Here is a 21,041-nt window from a genome sequence, read left to right as displayed (position 1 = left end):
CATGTTCATTCCAGGGCCTTTAAGGGCAAGATAGTTCACCATTATACAGGAAGCTGTGCACCTTTGTAGGGATTGTGTTGTTTACAATTAGAGTGACCATGTTCATTCCAGGGCCTTTAAGGGCAAGATAGTTCACCATTATACAGGAAGCTGTGCACCTTTGTAGGGATTGTGTTGTTTACAATTAGAGTGACCATGTTCATTCCAGGACCTTTAAGGGCAAGATAGTTCACCATTATACAGGAAGCTGTGCACCTTTGTAGGGATTGTGTTGTTTACAATTAGAGTGACCATGTTCATTCCAGGGCCTTTAAGGGCAAGATAGTTCACCATTATACAGGAAGCTGTGCACCTTTGTAGGGATTGTGTTGTTTACAATTAGAGTGACCATGTTCATTCCAGGACCTTTAAGGGCAAGATAGTTCACCATTATGTTCACTGTTCATAGTTTTCACTCAAATTCAAGAGTTGTAAGAATAACACCTCAACAAGTTTCAAAATGTGCCCTTTTCTTCACACCAAAAGTTGATAAATATCTTATAGTACAATCTCCATGAAATGTAAGATGTTATATTTTCTTCCATTTGGCTGTGAACAGATCATGCTTGCAGGAAGTTCAAGCTCTGACGCTGTTTTAGAAATGTGATTTCACATTTTTTTCTCTTCAAAATGGCCGCCCAGCATATTTTTTAAAGACAACTGGCTGGGCTATTTTTCCAATTTTATTGTTTTTGTCTGAGATTGTTAAAACTTATCCTTTTTTTCTGTTAAAAGAAAAAGAAAAAAAAGGTGCGACCTTTCAAAAGGAAGCAGGCGGGGATGCTTTACATGATTTTATTTTTGTTTGGCCTTACATGGTTTATATAAGTTGTAATTGTCAATTGTAGATGTGATAACTGAATGAATTGCTGTTTGTATGGTAGATACTGACACTGGTTTTGACTACAGTCCCTATGTATTGGATCTATATACCTGTACTTTAATGAGACTGAAGGCTGCAGACATTGATCAGGAAGTCAAGGAACGTGCTATCTCATGCATGTAAGTACAGCATTGATTGGACCTGATCCACAGATAGTTTAAACTAGGTTTCCAAAAACAACACTTTAATAAGGTCTAGTTAAACCTTCTACATGTGGTTAGCACAAAGACTATGAAGTGTGAGACCAAAAAGTAGTTTGATTCCTAGCTCAATTTATGTTTCACTAATGATTCATATTATTACTATGTAATGATTTAGGGGACAGGTTCTGTGTAATCTTGGGGACCATCTTCAGTCTGAGCTGAGTACTTGTCTACCTATCTTCTTGGAGCGTCTTAAGAATGAAATAACTCGTCTGACGACAGTCAAAGCATTGACCATGATTGCTGGATCTCCATTGAAGATTGACATTACACCAATCCTGGTATGTATGTCAACGATGAGTTGACTTAATACAAAGATACATAACGTCAGGTTGCATGTGTAGAAAATGACTGAGCTTAGTATTGGGACTGGTTAGTGCTCCAAGTTTTGAATTGATTTTTTAACTGGTCAAATGAGTTACAGTATGACCAGGATTGTAGTTACACATGTACATCATGCATTGATTCTTGCCTGTCTGTGTACATGTGGTCCATGATGAGGCACTTTGGAATTAGTCTAAATATTAGATTAGATTGAATAAATATACCAGGGAACATAATGGCTAATCAGATTCTCTATTGAATCTCTTTTATTTCTTTACATTGTGATCAACAAGATCAGAAATGTTGTGTATCCTCCCATGTCCAAAACTCATCAATATTAATTTGTCTGCGTGTTGACTGTATTGGCACTTTGCGACTGTATTGGCACAATGGCCTTTTGCTCAGTTTTAAAATTCTTCTTTTAAGAAGCAATTTGGTTTGCATGTGCAGGACACCAAGAATGCGCTGTTGGTGTACCCACGGTACAGGCTCTATAGACGTTTGTTTAAACGTCACAGTTGGCTACTCTGAATATTGAGACATTTTTGTTTCTAACATCGAGCATTCGGCAAAAGGTTTTATCAGTTTTTGTCTTTTCTGACATTAGGGATGTTTACAACATGGTTTGAAAAAGGCTAAAGAGATATTGGACTTCATTTCACCAAGTTTTATTGAATTATTCAATTACATTTTTTTTAGTTGAAAGGAGTGCCAATTTTAGCGTCTTTCCTACGCAAGAACCACAGGGCACTGAAGCTGTCGACACTCACAGCTTTAGATATCCTACTCAAAAATTATGGTAAGTAATGATTACTGAACACTGTCTCATCTTGAATTGAACAAATAGTCATCAACTTATGTAATCCAATCACTGCCAAAAACAACACTATGAAACTGCACATGTGTGTTATATTAAAGATGCTATGTCTATTGTTTGGCCGATTTGACCCCAAAATTTTGATTTAAAATTCAATAGGTATTTTGATGGGGGTCGAGAAAGTTACAAGCTTTCATTTGAGCCATTGCTCGAAAAAGTCCGCCAATTATTAGTAGCAGTGAAATAAAGTGCTCAAAATTAGTTTTTGTCGGGATCCCGACAATATATCACGTGACCAATTCTTATGTGTTTTAATAGAAACGTTTTAAATTTTGTTCATGGTTCCTGACCATTAAAAGTAAAAGTTAAACTTGTTTCCAGTTGAGGGGGTGATACTCTTTGAAATACCATTCACTCATAAAAATCTGTTTTTTAATGTTTGGGGCCAAAAATCTGACATAGCATCTTTGAGCTATTCTTCCAGCCAACATGTAAATTTCTTCAACAAAACTACAAACAGTGGCGAAGAAAACTACCAACAGCCACAATACTCTGTGCTGGCTAACCATGCTATCAGCGATCGTGACCCCATGTGAACACAAGTTGAATTTGAGCTAGGTCTGTCAAGCCAACCCCTGCTGTAACTATTTAGCAGCAAAGATAGCTGTAAAGTTAGATGTGAAGATGACCTTTTTAAAGTTCTTTCAATCATAGACCCAAACTCGTACTGATAAGTATGTTTTTATTGATGTGTGATTGTGATTGATTTTGTATTGAGATAGAGCTTCTATCTAAGTCTTTGTTTGCGTTGATTTATAGGAGTGTCCTTGACTATGCCAATGATTGATGGAGTGATGGCTGAACTACCTCCATTAATCAGTGACAGTGATCTACACATTTCACAGCTCACTCTTCATCTCTTGACATCTATGTGTCATGTTCATCCTACAAGCTTCAATAAGAGCAGAGAACCTATTCTCAATGCTATTCTAACTTTGATCAAATCTCCTTTGTTGCAAGGTAAGGTCAGAAATTAGCTATTACACGTACTAAAGCTCGGTTCATACTTACGTCACATGGCCGTTTTCGCAGCAAATGTTTTGCAGGAGTTGTACACAGTTCAATTGTTGCGAATTATAGGTATTCGCAGGAAGTATGATCCGGGCTTAACCCTTAGCCTAACATACTGCTACTTCAGGTGCTCTCCTAAGAGAGCTAATAAGCACTGACTCAAACCCATGACCATTGGTGACTGAACAGTAGGCTTTTCTCGAATAAATAAACATTTTGTGGCCTAGTAGTGCACCCAACTCATGTTGGCTGAGTGTGGGTTTTAAAGACACTTGGTCTTTAAGCAACTGATGCTTTGTTCATTACAATTTAAAATGTACTTCTCTTCACCCAGAACTAAAAAATAAGGGCAGAGATGGTTGGTGTGATTGAGTTTGCTAGATATTTGACATACAAAACAGCACATTATCTATACTCCCCAGGGAGCTGAGATGGGTTTAAGGAATGAAGACCCTCTGACTTGGTCATAAAGCCATGAACGTCATAAGCATGAACAAATATCAGCATTATAAAAATAAAAAGAAGGGTTGTACTTTTTGTTTTCACAACTGAAATGTTAAGTCAAAAGTCTGGTAAGTCAAAAGTCTGGTAAGTCAAAAACTGTATTTGCGGTTACAGTCAGGAAAAGCTATTTGCCATTAACAGGATATTCAAATTATTCACCCAGGCCTATTTTCAAGATCAGTTAATCAATATTGTCCAGTGCCTTTAATGTGAGTATTATTGTTTTGAATATGTAGGTGGTGCACTGTATGCTATGTTAGAGTTCTTCCAGGCTCTTGTAGCAACTAAGACACCCAGGTTGGGATTTCAAGATCTGCTTCAGATGTTGTCTCTGCCCATATACAGCCCCAAAGAATCCCAGACCTCCACTTATGCAGTGCACAAACAGGTAGGTCCTTTGATTACTGAGTACAAAATAACCAATAGTTACAGCCCACATTATTCTTTAAGTTGTAGCATGATTATAACAAGTGCAATTGCCTAATGTATGATGTAGGTAGCATGAGTTTAACAGATATCAAAAGCTATGAAGTTGTTTTGTCAGGCGTGTCTTTTCAGCCTGCTGTGTCTTACATGACTGTAGCCTTCAGTAATGGCTTCCAAGATTGTCAACTCAAGAATGAAAGATCTAAGAAATTGCACGATGCAGAGATTGAGCACTATTATGTGTACATCTTTAGCCATGTTCTAATGGACTTTTGTTGGTGTTAAAGTACCGCAACTTTTCTGTAGATCTTTTCTGTAAAACCAATGGGTACACATGGTAAACTGACCTCCCTGTCAACTAACCGCGATCGTGATGTAAAACTTACAGGTCGAAAGAGGTCGCGGAAGACTTCCACACAGCCACGGTAATGCATCAGGACCGCTAAAAATGTCCAATGGGAACAGCTCCACCGTGTAAACTTAGTGCAAGCAAATATAAAATGACAAAAATTGTGTGCTCAGAAAAGTTCTCTAAGTTGATGTTTTGCTTTTGTTGTTCAAAATATGACCAGCAAAATTCTATTTTTGATATGAATTGCATATGAAATAAATACCATGTCTCACATTACACTAGTGTATAATTGTTGAGTAGATAAAACTGGCAGAAATGAATGATTAACAAGTAGGCCTTGTAAGTCCTTCTCATACGTCTAATACTGGTAGCTTGGCTTAAATGTATCAATTGAAAACCAACATTTGATTTATTATTGTTCTTTGTTTCAGGCTTTTCACTCTATAGCAAAGTGTGTAGCAGCATTGACTATCTCATGTGCAGCAGAAGGATCTGTTGTTGTGAATCAGTTTGTTAATGATGTAAAGGTAAGACATGCCTCAAATCTCATCTAAGACTTGAGTATGGTTCATTTTATTATGCCTTGGAATGTAAACTTATTGTTATAATGAAATCTTGTACCCTGTGGGCTTGTACCATTCAGTTTTAATTCTTGTGTGACAGATTTAGGACACATTAACCACATCCGACCAATTGACAATGTTATCGATTTTTAATGTCCCAGTTTATGTTTTGTCAGGAATCTTGTGCACAATCATACGCTGGCTTATTTTAACAGTGACTTGGAGGGTCTTCTTAAATACTATGTTCTCAACAATGACTGTATTTTACATGCTTTGGAATTTGCCTTCATAAGAAAAACTAGTATTGGTAATGGTGTTTGCATTGAGCTATGCAGAATTAGATTTAAAGCACCTATTGCATGTATCAATCAGAGGGAATTTATATAGCAACCATAGTTGTTCAAAGGCGCTCAAGACAGTTGGATGAAAATAATTACGATATACTTGTTGGAATAGAAAACATTTGAGGAGTTTCTTGAAAATGTGAATAGTGTTAGCATCCTTGATGTGGTTAGGGAGAGTGTTCCATTCCTTTGGTCCAAACCAGAAGAGTGAGTGATCTGCAATTGATACAGCATGGGTTCTGGGCACAATAAACTGATGGGAAGACCGGATGATCTAAGCTGTCTGCGTTGTGGTTGCAGCTGTAGTGAGTCAGATATATATGATGATGACTGTTTATGGAGAGCTTTGTACACAAGAAGAAGAACTTTGAATGTACAATTAATAAGACTTAAGCCCGATTCATACTAATTTGACGTCACAGTATTATATTCACTGCGAATGTTTCACAGACGTTGAGCACATTTCCACTCAAGCGAATTATTCATTGCTAATTTGTGACGTCAACATTCTAATCGCATTCAGATGAACCGGACCTAATGAGAATGATTACGATGGTCTCTATGTATTATTTTATTATTTGTTTTGTGTGTGTAGAATACCAAGTCGTCAGACTCTGTGCAGCTCTTTGCTCTCTTGTCATTGGGTGAAATTGGCAGACATGTGTAAGTTTGTTATAGGGTGTTGTTTTTGCTTACTGTTTCCCTCATAAAGGGTTTGAAGTAAACATGATAAGGCACTGGACACTGTTGGTAATTACTCAAACAATTGTTAGCATAACAACTTACTTAGTAATGGAGCAATGGAGAGCTGTTGATATTATAAAACATTGTGAGAAAGGGCTCCCTCTGAAGTAACATAGTTTTTGAGAAAGAGGTAATTTCCCTCCTCAAATAATAAGACTTAAGGTCTGAAGCCTTTTATTAGGCATCTGGAAGAAAGCACAACAATTTGTGTAATAAGGGTGTTTTTCCTTTCATTATTCTCTTGCAACTTCGATGACCAATCAAGTCCAAATTTCCACAGGCTTGTTTTTATGCATATGTTGAGATACATCAAGTGACAATACTAGTCTTTGAAACTTGCCAAACATTTCCAGTACCTTTAAATAATGCCACTAAAATAGACATCATTCTGTGTACTACATATCCTACTAGACATTATGTATTTGTTGATCAAATGTAGAAGTCTCCCCTATAGACCGTATTGAATATGACGTCACCATTTAAATATCTTCCCTACAACATGGCGTATGTGCGTTTTCAAACCGGGAATGCGGTTTATTGAGGGCGCATGCTATTGCCAATCTCATTTTTGACAGTTACAGTTTTGTTCTTTTGCATCCAGTTACGTTACAGAAATAATAAATTCTGTTTTTGTTTAACACAGAGTCATTATTAATGGGAAATAATGAGTGTTTTTTCACTGCTGAATTAGATTAAAGTTAGAGTTGTTTTCTCCTACTTTTGCTTGGATGTGTATTCTGACAGTGTCTTTGTATTATATTGTGATTACGCAGTGATCTTAGTGGACATCCTGAACTACAGAAAGTCATTGTGGATTCTTTCTCTGCATCAAGTGAAGAGGTCAAAACTGCAGCTTCATTTGCTCTGGGTAAGATTCACTAACACTCCATACTTCATTCAGATGCCACATCATGTTCTCCAATATATGGTTTATGTAACTCGATCTAAAGGGGCTTTTTGTAAAATGTCTACATCCTTAAAGGCACATCCTTAGCATATGTGATGTTTGATATCGCCTCTCTGTAACTGAAGGAACCCTCGCAAGCTTAGTCAGAACGGTATTGGGTAAGCCTGGACGACTTGTGAAATTTACTACTCAACTAGTCACGTACCAAAAGTTGCGACATTGACACTAGTCGTGACTATTTTTTTAATTCCAAAATGCATTGGGGAACATTGCTGCAGCCGCAGTATACTAAAATTCATGCTGAAAAGATTGAAGTATTGTGTCACTGATGTCTGAATGTGTTTTCTAAGTAAATTAGGTAGGACAGGTAGTTGTGACTATTTTTGTAGTAGTCGTGGTGGCACAATTTACTGAGTTGTTGAAAAAACGGTAGTCGCGACTGGACTAAGCAATCAATAGTGGCAACTTGGACACAAGTCGCACTAGTCCCCTAGGCTTCTAACTGGGTGAGCTAAACTGACCATGACAATACTTTTTAACCACACTGATTGTTAACTGTGACTGATTTGCTTGTTTTCACCATAGGCAATGTGAGTGTTGGTAATTTACCTCAGTATTTGCCATTTGTGTTGGAAGAGATCGTGAATCAACCCAAGAGACAATATCTCCTTCTTCATTCACTCAAAGAGGTAACAATCTTTCTCATGCAGTATTCTATTTTATGTAGTATCAGAGCTCTTTCCGGATTTGGGGGGTGTTTAAATGGTTGATAATGACCAGCTGGAGCTGTTAATAACCGGTTGTTTCTGGATACGTCTGTGCGGGCTCGCCCACAACCTCATTCTCAGGGATGATTAATTTTATAGCCCATAGATAGGAGGATGCATTACGTACACAACTATATATCCAAAAACTGTCTCATAAAAATGCACCACACATACAGAGCTAGTCGTTGGGAAACAGGTAAGTTTATGCAGAGTTTCCTACTTTATTACGTCTTTTACCCAAAACGGCATTTATGAATGGAAATAAAAGAGTAGTGACTTGTTCTTAAACGACCATTTAAAACCTTGCAGGGTCGTGGCTGTGGCGTAAAGGCCACGATCCTGTCGGTTTGAACGGCTTTTTAAGAAAGAGTCACTTCTCTTTTATTCCCTTATTGAAAGAGCAATCCATAGAGGCAGAGATGACTCCCTTTATTTTAAACATACAAGTGTACTTGGTTGTTTACAAGCCTCACACGTACAACACACAGGACCAGTGACTACGCATTCAATCCAAAGCACTACTTGGCCCACTAATGTTGTGACCATGTGTGTTGTCTACTGTGTATACATTTATGGTATATTGACCAATAACAACAACAGAATGTCATTACTACTTATGTTTAGCACATATTGTAAACAAGTACAACAATAATCTAAAGCACCTTCTGTACAATTTGATGAGTTTAAGGCACAGTTTAGGCCAGATAAGTGGTGAATATGACATGAGAAATTGGAAATCACTACTGTATATATTAAATGTATCTTACTCTGTACTATCCTAGATCATTGCATGTCAGAGCAGCAGCCCTTCAGCTGTTGATCATCTTAAGCCATTTGTTGCAAGTATTTGGTAAGTTGGACACCACTTCAGTAACTTCAGAAACTTTCCATGTTCAGATTTTTCCAGTTAAATGTTTATCATTATTATTTCAGATTAAAATACCAAACTTCACTAGAATAAACCTGAAACAAGTTTGTAATTTGCTTTTACTAGAAATTGCTCATTTACTTGAATAGATTCTTTCATCCCTTTGCTTGATGTACGCGCATAGAGTCTGTAATGTAGTCCATAGGATGATACACACACGCCAAGTCTACGTTTACAAAACCACAAAACCTGGAAATAAACAATTGCTTGAATGCAGTTGTCTTTGGCCCAATTATTTGGTACTAACACCATGACTAATTGATTGTTGTGTTTATTATTTAGGACCATGTTGTTTAATCATTGTGAATGCTCTGAAGAAGGAACTAGGAATGTAGTTGCTGAGTGCCTTGGTAAACTTACACTGATTGATCCACAAACATTACTCCCTAAACTCAAGGTAAGTCAAGATACTTTACAATGCACTATAAGCTATTTGCCAGTTACATTTGAATAATAGTTGGTATATTGAGTTGCTTAGTCACAAGTTACCTAAGGAGCTTAAGAGACTTAGGTAACTTGCAACTCATTAAGGGACTTAAGGGACTTAAGTTTCTATGCATATTGGCGATGGTCGTGTCAACACACCATGTGGATTTGGACAATACAGTAGATTGCTGTACACAGGTAATGTTGTAATTGTACTTCGGAAAGGAGACTGTAACAAAAATACAAGCCATATAAATCTGGAAGCATCTACAAGAAAACGTCTTATGGTTGTCCAAACTGACTTTCATTGACAGAGCTTTTTGACTTCTAAAAATCCCTTATAGGAAAAACATTTTGAATCCCGAAGTGAACTGGTTGTGGGATGTGGTAAAAGTGGTAAAAAAGGCTTGTTATAATGGTATGAATGAAGGCGCTGAGAAATATCTAAAAAAGAAGCTTTATAGAATAAAATGTTATCAATTTGTTTTAAATGCAGGAGTGCCTATCATCTGATTCAGCATATACAAGAAGTACAGTAGTCACTGCTGTGAAGTTTACCATATCAGACCAGGTAAGTCATGTTGCAAACAACTTGTACAGTATTAAATGCATCTCTGACAGTTAAATAATAACTAGTTCTTAAGCGCATTTCATTATAACGTTTGCTAATTACTCAAAACAAATATTAACTTAAAAACTGACTTGGTAATGAGCATTGGAGAGCTGCTGATAGTATAAAACATTGTGAGAAACGGCTCCTTCTGAAGTAGCATAGATTTTGAGAAAGAGGTAATTTCTCACTAAAATAATAAAAGACTTCTAGCCAGAAGTCTTTTATTCCTATCTGAAAGCACATAAATTCGTCCAACAAGGGTGTTTTTTCTTTCATCATTTTCTTGCAACCTCGATGACCAATTGAGCTCCAATTTTCACAGGTTTGTTATTTTATGCTTATGTTGGGATACACCAAGAAGTTGGGATACACACATCAGAAGACTAGTCTTTGACAATTACCAAACATGTTCAGTGCCTTTAATGTGCTTTACACTAGTGCCTTGGTCATTGGGACAATAACATCCCTGTAATCTTTCTCCCTGGCGAGTATACAACCCGAGATGCCGTGTGCTCAGAAGGCTTTTTCTAACACAATATCAACCTCTAACTTCGCAGGTACCGATTTACCCCTGGGTGAAGAGAAGCAATTACAGTAAAACATCTTGCTCAAGGACACAAGTGCCATGACCGGGATTTGAACCCGTACACCCCAGTGACTTACCACCAAAACTTGAATTTGATGCTCTTAACCACTCGGCCATGACACCCTTGTGCTTTGCATAATAGATAAAATATGGATTAACTGATCTTGAAATCTAGATTAGCTGATCTTGAAATCTAGATTAACTGATCTTGAAATCTAGATTAACTGATCTTGAAATCTTGATTAACTGATATGAAATCTAGATTAACTGATCTTGAAATCTAGATTAACTGATCTTGAAATCTTGATTAACTGATATGAAATCTAGATTAACTGATCTTGAAATCTTGATTAACTGATCTTGAAATCTTGATTAACTGATCTTGAAATCTTGATTAACTGATCTTGTGCATTTGTCTTCTAGTGTCAGCCCATTGATCCTCTCCTCAAGAGTTGCATCCAAGATTTCTTGAAAACAATGGAGGATCCAGATTTGAATGTTCGTCGTGTGTCTCTAGTTACATTCAACTCTGCTGCTCACAATAAACCCTCTCTCATCAGGGATTTGTTGGATCAAATATTGCCCAATCTATATACTGAGACTAAAGTCAGGGTAAGTCTGTGTGTCAAGTGTTGGCTAGTTTGGGTTTAGTGGAATCAATCAATGACGTAAGCTTTGTTGGTCTGATCATTGACTTACTCACATATTTGCTTTCATTTCAAGAAAATGTAGAAACAGAACAGTTTGGGTGCTTTTTAAAGTAAAATTTGAAACTTATGAAAACAACTTCAGATTTGGTAATCATCATGCTGTATATTTAGCATACTGTATTATTGAAAATAATAACAACATTATTTGTTATATTAAAAGCTTGTAATCTCAAAAAATAAATGCCCAAAAAACTCAAAAAGACCAAAGCACTTACTAAAACAATCAAATTTGGGTATTGGAGTTTGCTCAATCAACTTGTTGAAACAACTTAAACTTATTTAATGGAAATCTGTGAGCTGGACAATTGAATGTATGTTTTGATTTGGCACAGCATGACCCCAGTACATGTAAGTATTTTTTATTTTTTGCAGAAAGAGTTGATTCGGGAGGTTGAGATGGGTCCATTTAAACACACAGTTGATGATGGATTGGACATCAGAAAGGTAACAATAGTCACTGTTTATTCCCTCACTGCTGTGGCTGCATTTGTGCCCAACACAGTGTGCTGTTTATTCCCTCACTGCTGTGGCTGCATTTGTGCCCAACACAGTGTGCTGTTTATTCCCTCACTGCTGTGGCTGCATTTGTGCCCAACACAGTGTGCTGTTTATTCCCTCACTGCTGTGGCTGCATTTGTGCCCAACACAGTGTGCTGTTTATTCCCTCACTGCTGTGGCTGCATTTGTGCCCAACACAGTGTGCTGTTTATTCCCTCACTGCTGTGGCTGCATTTGCGCACAACACAGTGTGCTGTTTATTCCCTCACTGCTGTGGCTGCATTTGTGCCCAACACAGTGTGCTATTTATTTTGCATACAGCTTTCTTTTCACCCCTGACATCCATTGGGGTACTTTTGTACACTTCAATACATAGATACCATGGTACAAACGAAAATGCAACAATTTCTCATGAAAAAAAACCGTCGTTTCTGAATTTTCCGTGACTTTTATCACTTTAAAACAAAAGGCAGTAACAATTGACATCGTAGCAGCATTCCTGAAGATTTTTGCAGATTCTAACTGGAAAATAAAGAGTCTAAGGATGTTTTGGGAGATGATAGTGATGATAATACTTTAGTTGTGTTGTGTTTAGTGTCATTCGGCCAGATAACAGACACATATCTATTGACAATGGGGAAGATGACGTCGTTCCTATGCAAGGAAGGGAACAGGGTAGATCAGTCCAGGGTGTTGGGGATGCTTTTTGGCCTGCCATGGAAGTGTGTATTTTATAAATTCTGCGTTCTGTTTAAACTACCTAGTTGCCAGTATTTTACTTTACATTTGTCTTATTTTGCAGAATATTTAACAAGGCTTTTACTAGTACAACTGTGTGTTATTTGATTGATTATGCAGCGGGGGGGAAAATAGTGTAGGCAAAGGGTTGAAGGCACTGTACACTATTGGTAATTGCTCAAGACAATTGTTAGAATGAAAACTTACTTGGTAACAAGCAATGGAGAGCTGATGATAGTATAAACATTGCGAGTAACAGCTCCCTCTGAAAGACGTAATTTCTCACTCAAGTAATAAAAGCCTTTTTGCATCTGAAAGCGCACAAATTTGTGCAATGATGGTGGTTTTTTTTCTTCCATTGTTCTCTTGCAACTTTGACAACCAGTTGTGTTCAAATTTTCACAGGTTTGTTATTTAATGCATATATTGGTATACACCAAGTGAGAAATCCTGAAAGAATGTATGTTTGCAGATGCTGATATCCTTCACCTACTTATAACAACGGTTACTCTTTTGTTGTCTGGTGTCAACACAGTTGTACAATTGTTTAGGTTCTATGTTCATGATTGGTAGATGTGGATCAGAACAAGTAGGTTCTATGTTCATGATTGGTAGATGTGGATCAGAAGAAGTAGGTTCTATGTTCATGATTGGTAGATGTGGATCAGAACGAGTAGGTTCTATGTTCATGATTGGTAGATGTGGATCAGAACAAGTAGGTTCTATGTTCATGATTGGTAGATGTGGATCAGAACAAGTAGGTTCTATGTTCATGATTGGTGATGTGGATCAGAACAAATAGGTTCTATGTTCATGATTGGTAGATGTGGATCAGAACAAGTAGGTTCTATGTTCATGATTGGTAGATGTGGATCAGAACAAGTAGGTTCTATGTTCATGATTGGTAGATGTGGATCAGAAGAAGTAGGTTCTATGTTCATGATTGGTAGATGTGGATCAGAACAAGTAGGTTCTATGTTCATGATTGGTAGATGTGGATCAGAACAAGTAGGTTCTATGTTCATGATTGGTAGATGTGGATCAGAACAAGTAGGTTCTATGTTCATGATTGGTAGATGTGGATCAGAACAAGTAGGTTCTATGTTCATGATTGGTAGATGTGGATCAGAACATGTAGGTTCTATGTTCATGATTGGTAGATGTGGATCAGAACAAGTAGGTTCTATGTTCATGATTGGTAGATGTGGATCAGAAGAAGTAGGTTCTATGTTCATGATTGGTAGATGTGGATCAGAACGAGTAGGTTCTATGTTCATGATTGGTAGATGTGGATCAGAACAAGTAGGTTCTATGTTCATGATTGGTAGATGTGGATCAGAACAAGTAGGTTCTATGTTCATGATTGGTGATGTGGATCAGAACAAATAGGTTCTATGTTCATGATTGGTAGATGTGGATCAGAACAAGTAGGTTCTATGTTCATGATTGGTGATGTGGATCAGAACAAGTAGGTTCTATGTTCATGATTGGTAGATGTGGATCAGAAGAAGTAGGTTCTATGTTCATGATTGGTAGATGTGGATCAGAACAAGTAGGTTCTATGTTCATGATTGGTAGATGTGGATCAGAACAAGTAGGTTCTATGTTCATGATTGGTAGATGTGGATCAGAACAAGTAGGTTCTATGTTCATGATTGGTAGATGTGGATCAGAACAAGTAGGTTCTATGTTCATGATTGGTAGATGTGGATCAGAACAAGTAGGTTCTATGTTCATGATTGGTAGATGTGGATCAGAAGAAGTAGGTTCTATGTTCATGATTGGTAGATGTGGATCAGAACAAGTAGGTTCTATGTTCATGATTGGTAGATGTGGATCAGAACAAGTAGGTTCTATGTTCATGATTGGTAGATGTGGATCAGAACAAGTAGGTTCTATGTTCATGATTGGTAGATGTGGATCAGAACAAGCTGAAAGCTCTTAAAGGACATGGTTTATATTTACTAGCAGTCCTTCACACCAACTGCATGTCTGCAATTCCTGTCTGCAATAGACAAAGACAAGAAAGCAAGCAAGACAACTAAAAAATACAATGTATACTCATGTAAATATGAAGAAAAATCTATAACAAAACGTGTCCTCCAATGACCACTCTGCCAATGACATTTTTGGCCATTCTTAGTAAAGCAATGTTATTGAATGATTTTGATGTAGTTGAAACTGTTGTCTTATTACAGGCTGCCTTTGAGTGCATGTACACGTTACTAGACTCTTGCTTGGATAGATTAGACATCTTTGAGTTTCTCAATCATCTAGAAGATGGATTAAAGGATCATTATGATGTCAAGGTGAGTTAACAAATCCACATGAAGCCACTGGAGGCTCATAAGACTACATTAGTAATGTAACATGTTATTATGGTCTTGGGCAATTCCAAGCAAACATGGACATGACACCAACAAATCTTATTTGTGTCACAACTTTCTTTCTACTTGGAAGTTTAACATATAAAATCAACTTATATAAGTTGTTGACAAAGAATGAACCAAATTTTTCCAAATACATATAAATCTCAGCTTGGGCTCTATGTAGGCTTGGCTAATCTGACTGGAAAAACTGTAATGCGACTGACTGTAATGCGACTGGCCATGGTTTTGCCATGTATACCAAAAGTTTAAGCTGCTGACCATTATTGTTAGTATCCTGTTGAAGACTCATGTATAAGAGTTGCATGTAGTAAAACTTTCGCAAGTTTTTTAGTTTGAGGAAACTTTTGAATTGTGATAAGTGTATTTTTAATATGTCTTTTTTGTGTAATGTGACTGACTGCTTTTTACAAAGCTATAACATCCAGAGTACAAAGCCCACAACATTTCTAATATCATCACTTCAAAGCCTTGGGTGTCAAGTACAAAATAGTCTATAAACTTAGTGGAAATAATATCTCACATAGAACTACAAGCACCAAGATCAAGAAATGACACAGAAAAGTGTAATGCGACTGACCATGGAATTGCCCTGTTACAGGGGCTAGCTGATGAATCAAGACTCTATTCTTAAGGCTGTAGTATACAGTATGGGTGATTTGAAACATGTATAGGCTTAACAAAGAGTACAAGAGCAGTTAAGAGATGCAGGAGTAGAGAGACTTGGCTAACCAGAGAGGATAGGATACTCTGATCACGAAACTAAGGACATTATATAGGGGGTGAGGGGATCCCAAAAGCTTAATTAATGAACAGGTCATGGTGATGGTCAAGTGCATGGTCCATTGGGGTATTGGGTGTGCAGACCACAGGAGGACCTGGTATCATGGACAAGGATGTGGGGCAGAAGCTTGACCATTTAGGATAATTGGGTTAACAGGGTTAAGGTCAGAAGGAGGCTGTGTTTAGAGGGAACTATAAATAATAACATCAATTACATTCTGGTAAGGGCAGCTGTTTCAGGGGCTTAGAGTAAAAACAAAAGGGATGTCAGATAGTTTGTTTTTGTTGTGCTTAATAAATTGTTAATCAATCTCAACTGATGTTGACTTTCAGATGCTGACCTACTTGATGCTAGTCAGACTAGCTACATTATGCCCACCGGCAGTACTACAACGTAAGTTAACACTGAGGCACAGTCAACCATTCTTAACAATTCACAATCACAGATTATTCAACATATATTTTGTAGTCCCATAATCAGCGAGAGGTTGCTTACATGAGGGCCTGAGAGCAGCTGGAGAATCTTGTATGGTTTAGTAGACAATCAATTGGGGGTGGGGGGTGGGGGGGGGGGGTGATACCAATCACTGAGTCAGTGAGTGCTTGGTTATCTTATGGTGTTAGACCATAGCAGGGTAAAGCCCAGGTCATACTTCCTGCCAACTGCAAAGCAAATTTTGAGGGTCACAAATGTTTCACAGGAGTTGAAAACAGTTCAACTGTTGCAAATTATTTGTTGCAAAGTTGCGACGTCATTCGCAGGAACCGGGCTTTGGGTTGTTAGATGGGATGCAAACAAAGGATAGGATCACCTTATTGATGGTCATTAATCCATGTCACATCATTAAACAATACACATTTCATGCAATTTTCAGACCGTTGTATGGGCATTTTGAGACCGTTGTATGGGCATTTTGAGACCGTTGTACAATATGGGCATTTTGAGACCGTTATATGGGCATTTTGAGACCGTTGTATGGCCATTTTGAGACCGTTGTATGGGCATTTTGAGACCGTTATATGGGCATTTTCAGACCGTTGTATGGCCATTTTGAGACCGTTGTATGGGCATTTTCATCAGATAAAAGGACAAACTTTCAATATCAAAGTAATGCACTACAATATGGAGGGTTAGAAACAGTTTCACACAAAAAACCAATGCACTCTTTCTGTCATTCATAATCTTCTTGATAAATTGCTTCCGAAATAGAAGGGACAAAAAACAAGAAGATATATCAATTTTTATTTGGCCTGTGTATTTTGTTTTAAAAGTTAGTAATGGAAAGATTGCCAACTCATTTTAAAACAGTTAAACACCAGGGATCGAGGGATCTACCATTTTCTCGCCTCCACCCTAACTGTATTATTTTCTGTGAATGTTCGTCATTGTTTTTCCGTGAGAGTACTGCTGGTACAAAGGAACCATGACTGAACAAAACCAAGAGAATAAAGAAGGCACTTTGTACTGCTTTGTTGTAATGCATGAAATGCTAGAGCATGCAATAGATAACGGAATAAAAATGCAGGGTTTAGGGTTATTTGACTAATTAATGTCCTGGGCATACAATCCTCTAATCAAATGACAGTGATATTCTTGATGATGTGTGTGTCATGGCGTGTCTTTACTGAGTGGTTAAGAGCACCGGATTCAAACTCTTGTGTTTCTCATCAGCAGAGTGTGGGTTCCAATCCCAGATGTGAAACCTGTGTCCTTGAGCAAGACACTCAATAACCATGGGACATTCGGATGGGACGTTAAGCGGTTGCTCCCGTGTGTTGTGTAACGCTTGTAAAAGAACCCAGTGTTCCTGGTTTGATTGGCGGTATGATTGCACCACAGCACCTTGTAAACCATTAGATGTTGCTATGTCAAAGGAGTAGGTCTCATAATTCCAAGGTAGTCCCACATACCTTGCAGGAAAATACTCAATGTTGAAGCGCCTTGAGCGTCACTGAGTAACGGATATGCGCACTATACATGTATAAGAAGCCACTAATGTTATTATTCATCCTCTGACTGATCTTCATTCTTGATGATATATAGGACTTGACAGACTCATTGAACCTTTGAGGAACACATGTACAACCAAAGTAAAGGCTAACTCAGTCAAGCAGGAGTTTGAAAAGCAAGATGAGTTGAAACGCTCGGCTATGAGGGCTGTAGCATCGCTCCTTAATATCCCGGATAGTGGTGAGTTTACTAGTCTTTTATAACTTTGTGAATAATTACAATCATAGTGTCATTTCCAAAAATACCTAGATGTATTCTCAACAAAACAAACTTATTGAAATTGTCTTTTTGTTGAATGGTTTGATTTTAATTGCTGCAATGTTTTTCTGTTTATCTCATCTACAGATAAGAATCCTTTGTTGAATGAGTTCATATCCCAGATCCGCTGTAATCCTGAGATGTGTACAATGTTTGACAGCATTCAGAAAGACACAACAATGAGTAGCAGTGATTCCTTGATGGACACTACTTAAACTAACACCACTATTAACATTAACTTTAAATGGACACCCAGGGCTTCAAATAATGTCATTTACTTTTTGCAAAAGATCCTAAGAATTCAACATCAATTGTAACAGTTACACTATAGCCATGCATCGTGTTTTTGTGTCCCATGGACACTTTACATAAAACATGTCACTTGTTAACCAAATGTGGGTTGCATTAAATCAAAATGCAATCACATTGTGAAACCTGACTATTCCTTTCCTCGTGGTGAAGCCATTTGGAACGGAAAAGCCAGATTTCATTATATTCTGTGAAAATGCATGGACAAAATGCATTCAATATTTGCTTCATATATCCCACACATATGTAGATCATTGTCATTTGAATTTTTTTCCACAATAAACACAAATTAGAGACAGAAAGTCGTCCACGACACACTCTGATAATTTTGAAAAAAACCTCTTTACTAAGTAAATGATGTGGAGCACTCCAGCACTAACCTTGTCTGGCACCCTGTGAGACAACCTCGCTTTGTTTGGATGAGGAGGTGCGGAGTGATTGTTGTGGAAACTAGAAGTATCACCAAGCATCCTATAGACATGTAATTATAGGACTACAGTGTGAAATTGTTCAGTATCACCAAGCATCCTATAGACATGTAATTATAGGACTACAGTGTGAAATTGTTCAGTATCACCAAGCATCCTATAGACATGTAATTATAGGACTACAGTGTGAAATTGTTCAGTATCACCAAGCATCCTATAGACATGTAATTATAGGACTACAGTGTGAAATTGTTCAGTATCACCAAGCATCCTATAGACATGTAATTATAGGACTACAGTGTGAAATTGTTCAGTATCACCAAGCATCCTATAGACATGTAATTATAGGACTACAGTGTGAAATTGTTCAGTATCACCAAGCATCCTATAGACATGTAATTATAGGACTACAGTGTGAAATTGTTCAGTATCACCAAGCATCCTATAGACATGTAATTATAGGACTACAGTGTGAAATTGTTCAGTATCACCAAGCATCCTATAGACATGTAATTATAGGACTACAGTGTGAAATTGTTCAGTATCACCAAGCATCCTATAGACATGTAATTATAGGACTACAGTGTGAAATTGTTCAGTATCACCAAGCATCCTATAGACATGTAATTATAGGACTACAGTGTGAAATTGTTCAGTATCACCAAGCATCCTATAGACATGTAATTATAGGACTACAGTGTGAAATTGTTCAGTATCACCAAGCATCCTATAGACATGTAATTATAGGACTACAGTGTGAAATTGTTCAGTGTCACACATATTGCAGCAGTATTGCAAAATAAAGATATGACATGTATAACCAAATGACAGGATCTATATGTGTGTTGTTTAAATTGGAATTGACATTATTGGCTTTCAAGACAAGCTTAGTTGATTTTGAATCATTTTAATTTGTTAAAAAATCTCCATTATCTATCTGGTAAAGTTCACCAGAAATAATGCACATAGATGGGTTAATTCAATTTGCAAAAAAAAAAAAAGAGTTTCATGCAGTTAACAGTTTTGAATTATTACTGAATTGTTATGTGAGACCTGAGATTATGTTGTTAATGCCATGTGTAAGTCCAGGAAGCAGACTGAGTATATAAAGTGCTTAGAGTTGTCCATAATAAAACAGAGCTCCTTATAAACCAGTAGTTATTTAATTTGGAGAAGGCAATATGACTGTATCATTGCACAATGTGAAGGTATACTACTAGGCTGGATCACAAGTCACTCACTATTGTAAAGCTTCAAAACATTACACAAGAAGTCATATAACATTGTCATTATAGATAGTGTAGAGTACCTAAAGGAACATGTTGTTATTCTTATGAAGCTCAGCTAAATGATGGAATGAAAAGTAGCCATCAATCTCTAATAACAGTGTTTATTCTAAATAGTTGAAGTAACTTTTGTAATTACTGTAGTTCTATTTCTCATACATGAACTATTCATCCCCTTTTATTTTACTCCATTCGTTTTTTCAAGCACTATAAAATGGTGGAATCATTTTTTAGACAATGATTTTGTCAATGTATATTTGTTGACATGTTGGCAGTTTGCAGCAGCAAGTATTTCCAGTGAGTTTATGTACATGTAACAGAATGATCTTACTGGCTAAGTTTGGCTTTTGAGTTTGCCACATATCAAATTTTATTTATTGGTTTGATGTGAAATTATAAACTTAACGACAATTTTGAGCAAGGAACTTACTGATGAAAAATGTTGGATCTGTTTATGTAAAAACAACATAATGTGTTGTTGCAGTTAATGTTTGAGGATTTTTTAAGCAGTAATGGTTTTAGCCAAGCTAATTTGGTTCAATAAACCAAAAAATGTCATCTCATAAAAGACTTCAAATTAGCTCAGCACTAATTAATTATCTTTTCTTTTTCTATAAAGTTGGTGCAATCAATTTTGCATGTGTTTTTCCAGTCAGACTATATCTTGAACATAATCTCTGGAAGGATGCTCCCACCGGTTTGTATTTCATTTTCAGAACTGGAAGTCACAAATACTCTGTGTGTTCTCTCTAAGATCAATAAAATGGCATTAAGAAAAATAAAATACAAACCCTTTATCAATGGGGAATAATGTTAACCATTTTGGCTTTATTTGAGTCCTGCAAACTATGGATTCCGTGATATACTTGACATCAATGGTTTTGTTGTGAATGAGCTACAGAACAGACTTCATTATGAACCTTGATTTCTAACCTCTGTTTTATTGCTTAGTAAATAAAGGCAGAGTCATTCAAATTCTTGGTATCACAATACTGCAGTCGGGAATTATAGACGATGTGACCTCTGACGTCACTCGTAAACCATAACATGATTCGTGCGCATACCGCCAGGCAAAACCTTTGTGTTTTGGCAGCCAGTTAGAAAGTGTATGCAATCTTACCATGACTACGCGTCTT

At 37.1% G+C, this 21,041-nt stretch overlaps 1 protein-coding gene across 3 annotated transcripts in view; it reads left to right on the top strand.

The window, feature by feature from the left end:
* LOC117300685 (cullin-associated NEDD8-dissociated protein 1-like) overlaps positions 1-20,722 on the top strand; it is a 53,416-nt gene extending 32,694 nt beyond the window's left edge. For all 3 annotated transcript variants that reach the window (XM_033784411.1, XM_033784410.1, XM_033784413.1), the window contains 18 exons: positions 924-1,041; positions 1,241-1,406; positions 2,149-2,248; positions 3,086-3,286; positions 4,078-4,229; positions 5,051-5,146; positions 6,122-6,189; positions 7,044-7,138; positions 7,763-7,866; positions 8,727-8,794; positions 9,155-9,269; positions 9,795-9,869; positions 10,921-11,109; positions 11,580-11,651; positions 14,642-14,752; positions 15,947-16,007; positions 17,658-17,804; positions 17,970-20,722. In XM_033784411.1, the coding sequence (XP_033640302.1) occupies positions 924-1,041; positions 1,241-1,406; positions 2,149-2,248; positions 3,086-3,286; positions 4,078-4,229; positions 5,051-5,146; positions 6,122-6,189; positions 7,044-7,138; positions 7,763-7,866; positions 8,727-8,794; positions 9,155-9,269; positions 9,795-9,869; positions 10,921-11,109; positions 11,580-11,651; positions 14,642-14,752; positions 15,947-16,007; positions 17,658-17,804; positions 17,970-18,097 (2,066 nt within the window). In that variant the 3' untranslated portion in view covers positions 18,098-20,722. The remainder of the gene's footprint in view (positions 1-923; positions 1,042-1,240; positions 1,407-2,148; positions 2,249-3,085; positions 3,287-4,077; positions 4,230-5,050; positions 5,147-6,121; positions 6,190-7,043; positions 7,139-7,762; positions 7,867-8,726; positions 8,795-9,154; positions 9,270-9,794; positions 9,870-10,920; positions 11,110-11,579; positions 11,652-14,641; positions 14,753-15,946; positions 16,008-17,657; positions 17,805-17,969) is intronic.
* The last annotated feature ends 319 nt before the right edge of the window (positions 20,723-21,041 follow it).

Source organism: Asterias rubens, chromosome 16, assembly GCF_902459465.1.
Source record: "Asterias rubens chromosome 16, eAstRub1.3, whole genome shotgun sequence".
Classification (NCBI taxonomy): domain Eukaryota; kingdom Metazoa; phylum Echinodermata; class Asteroidea; order Forcipulatida; family Asteriidae; genus Asterias; species Asterias rubens.
This window is presented reverse-complemented; position numbering and strand designations above follow the sequence as displayed.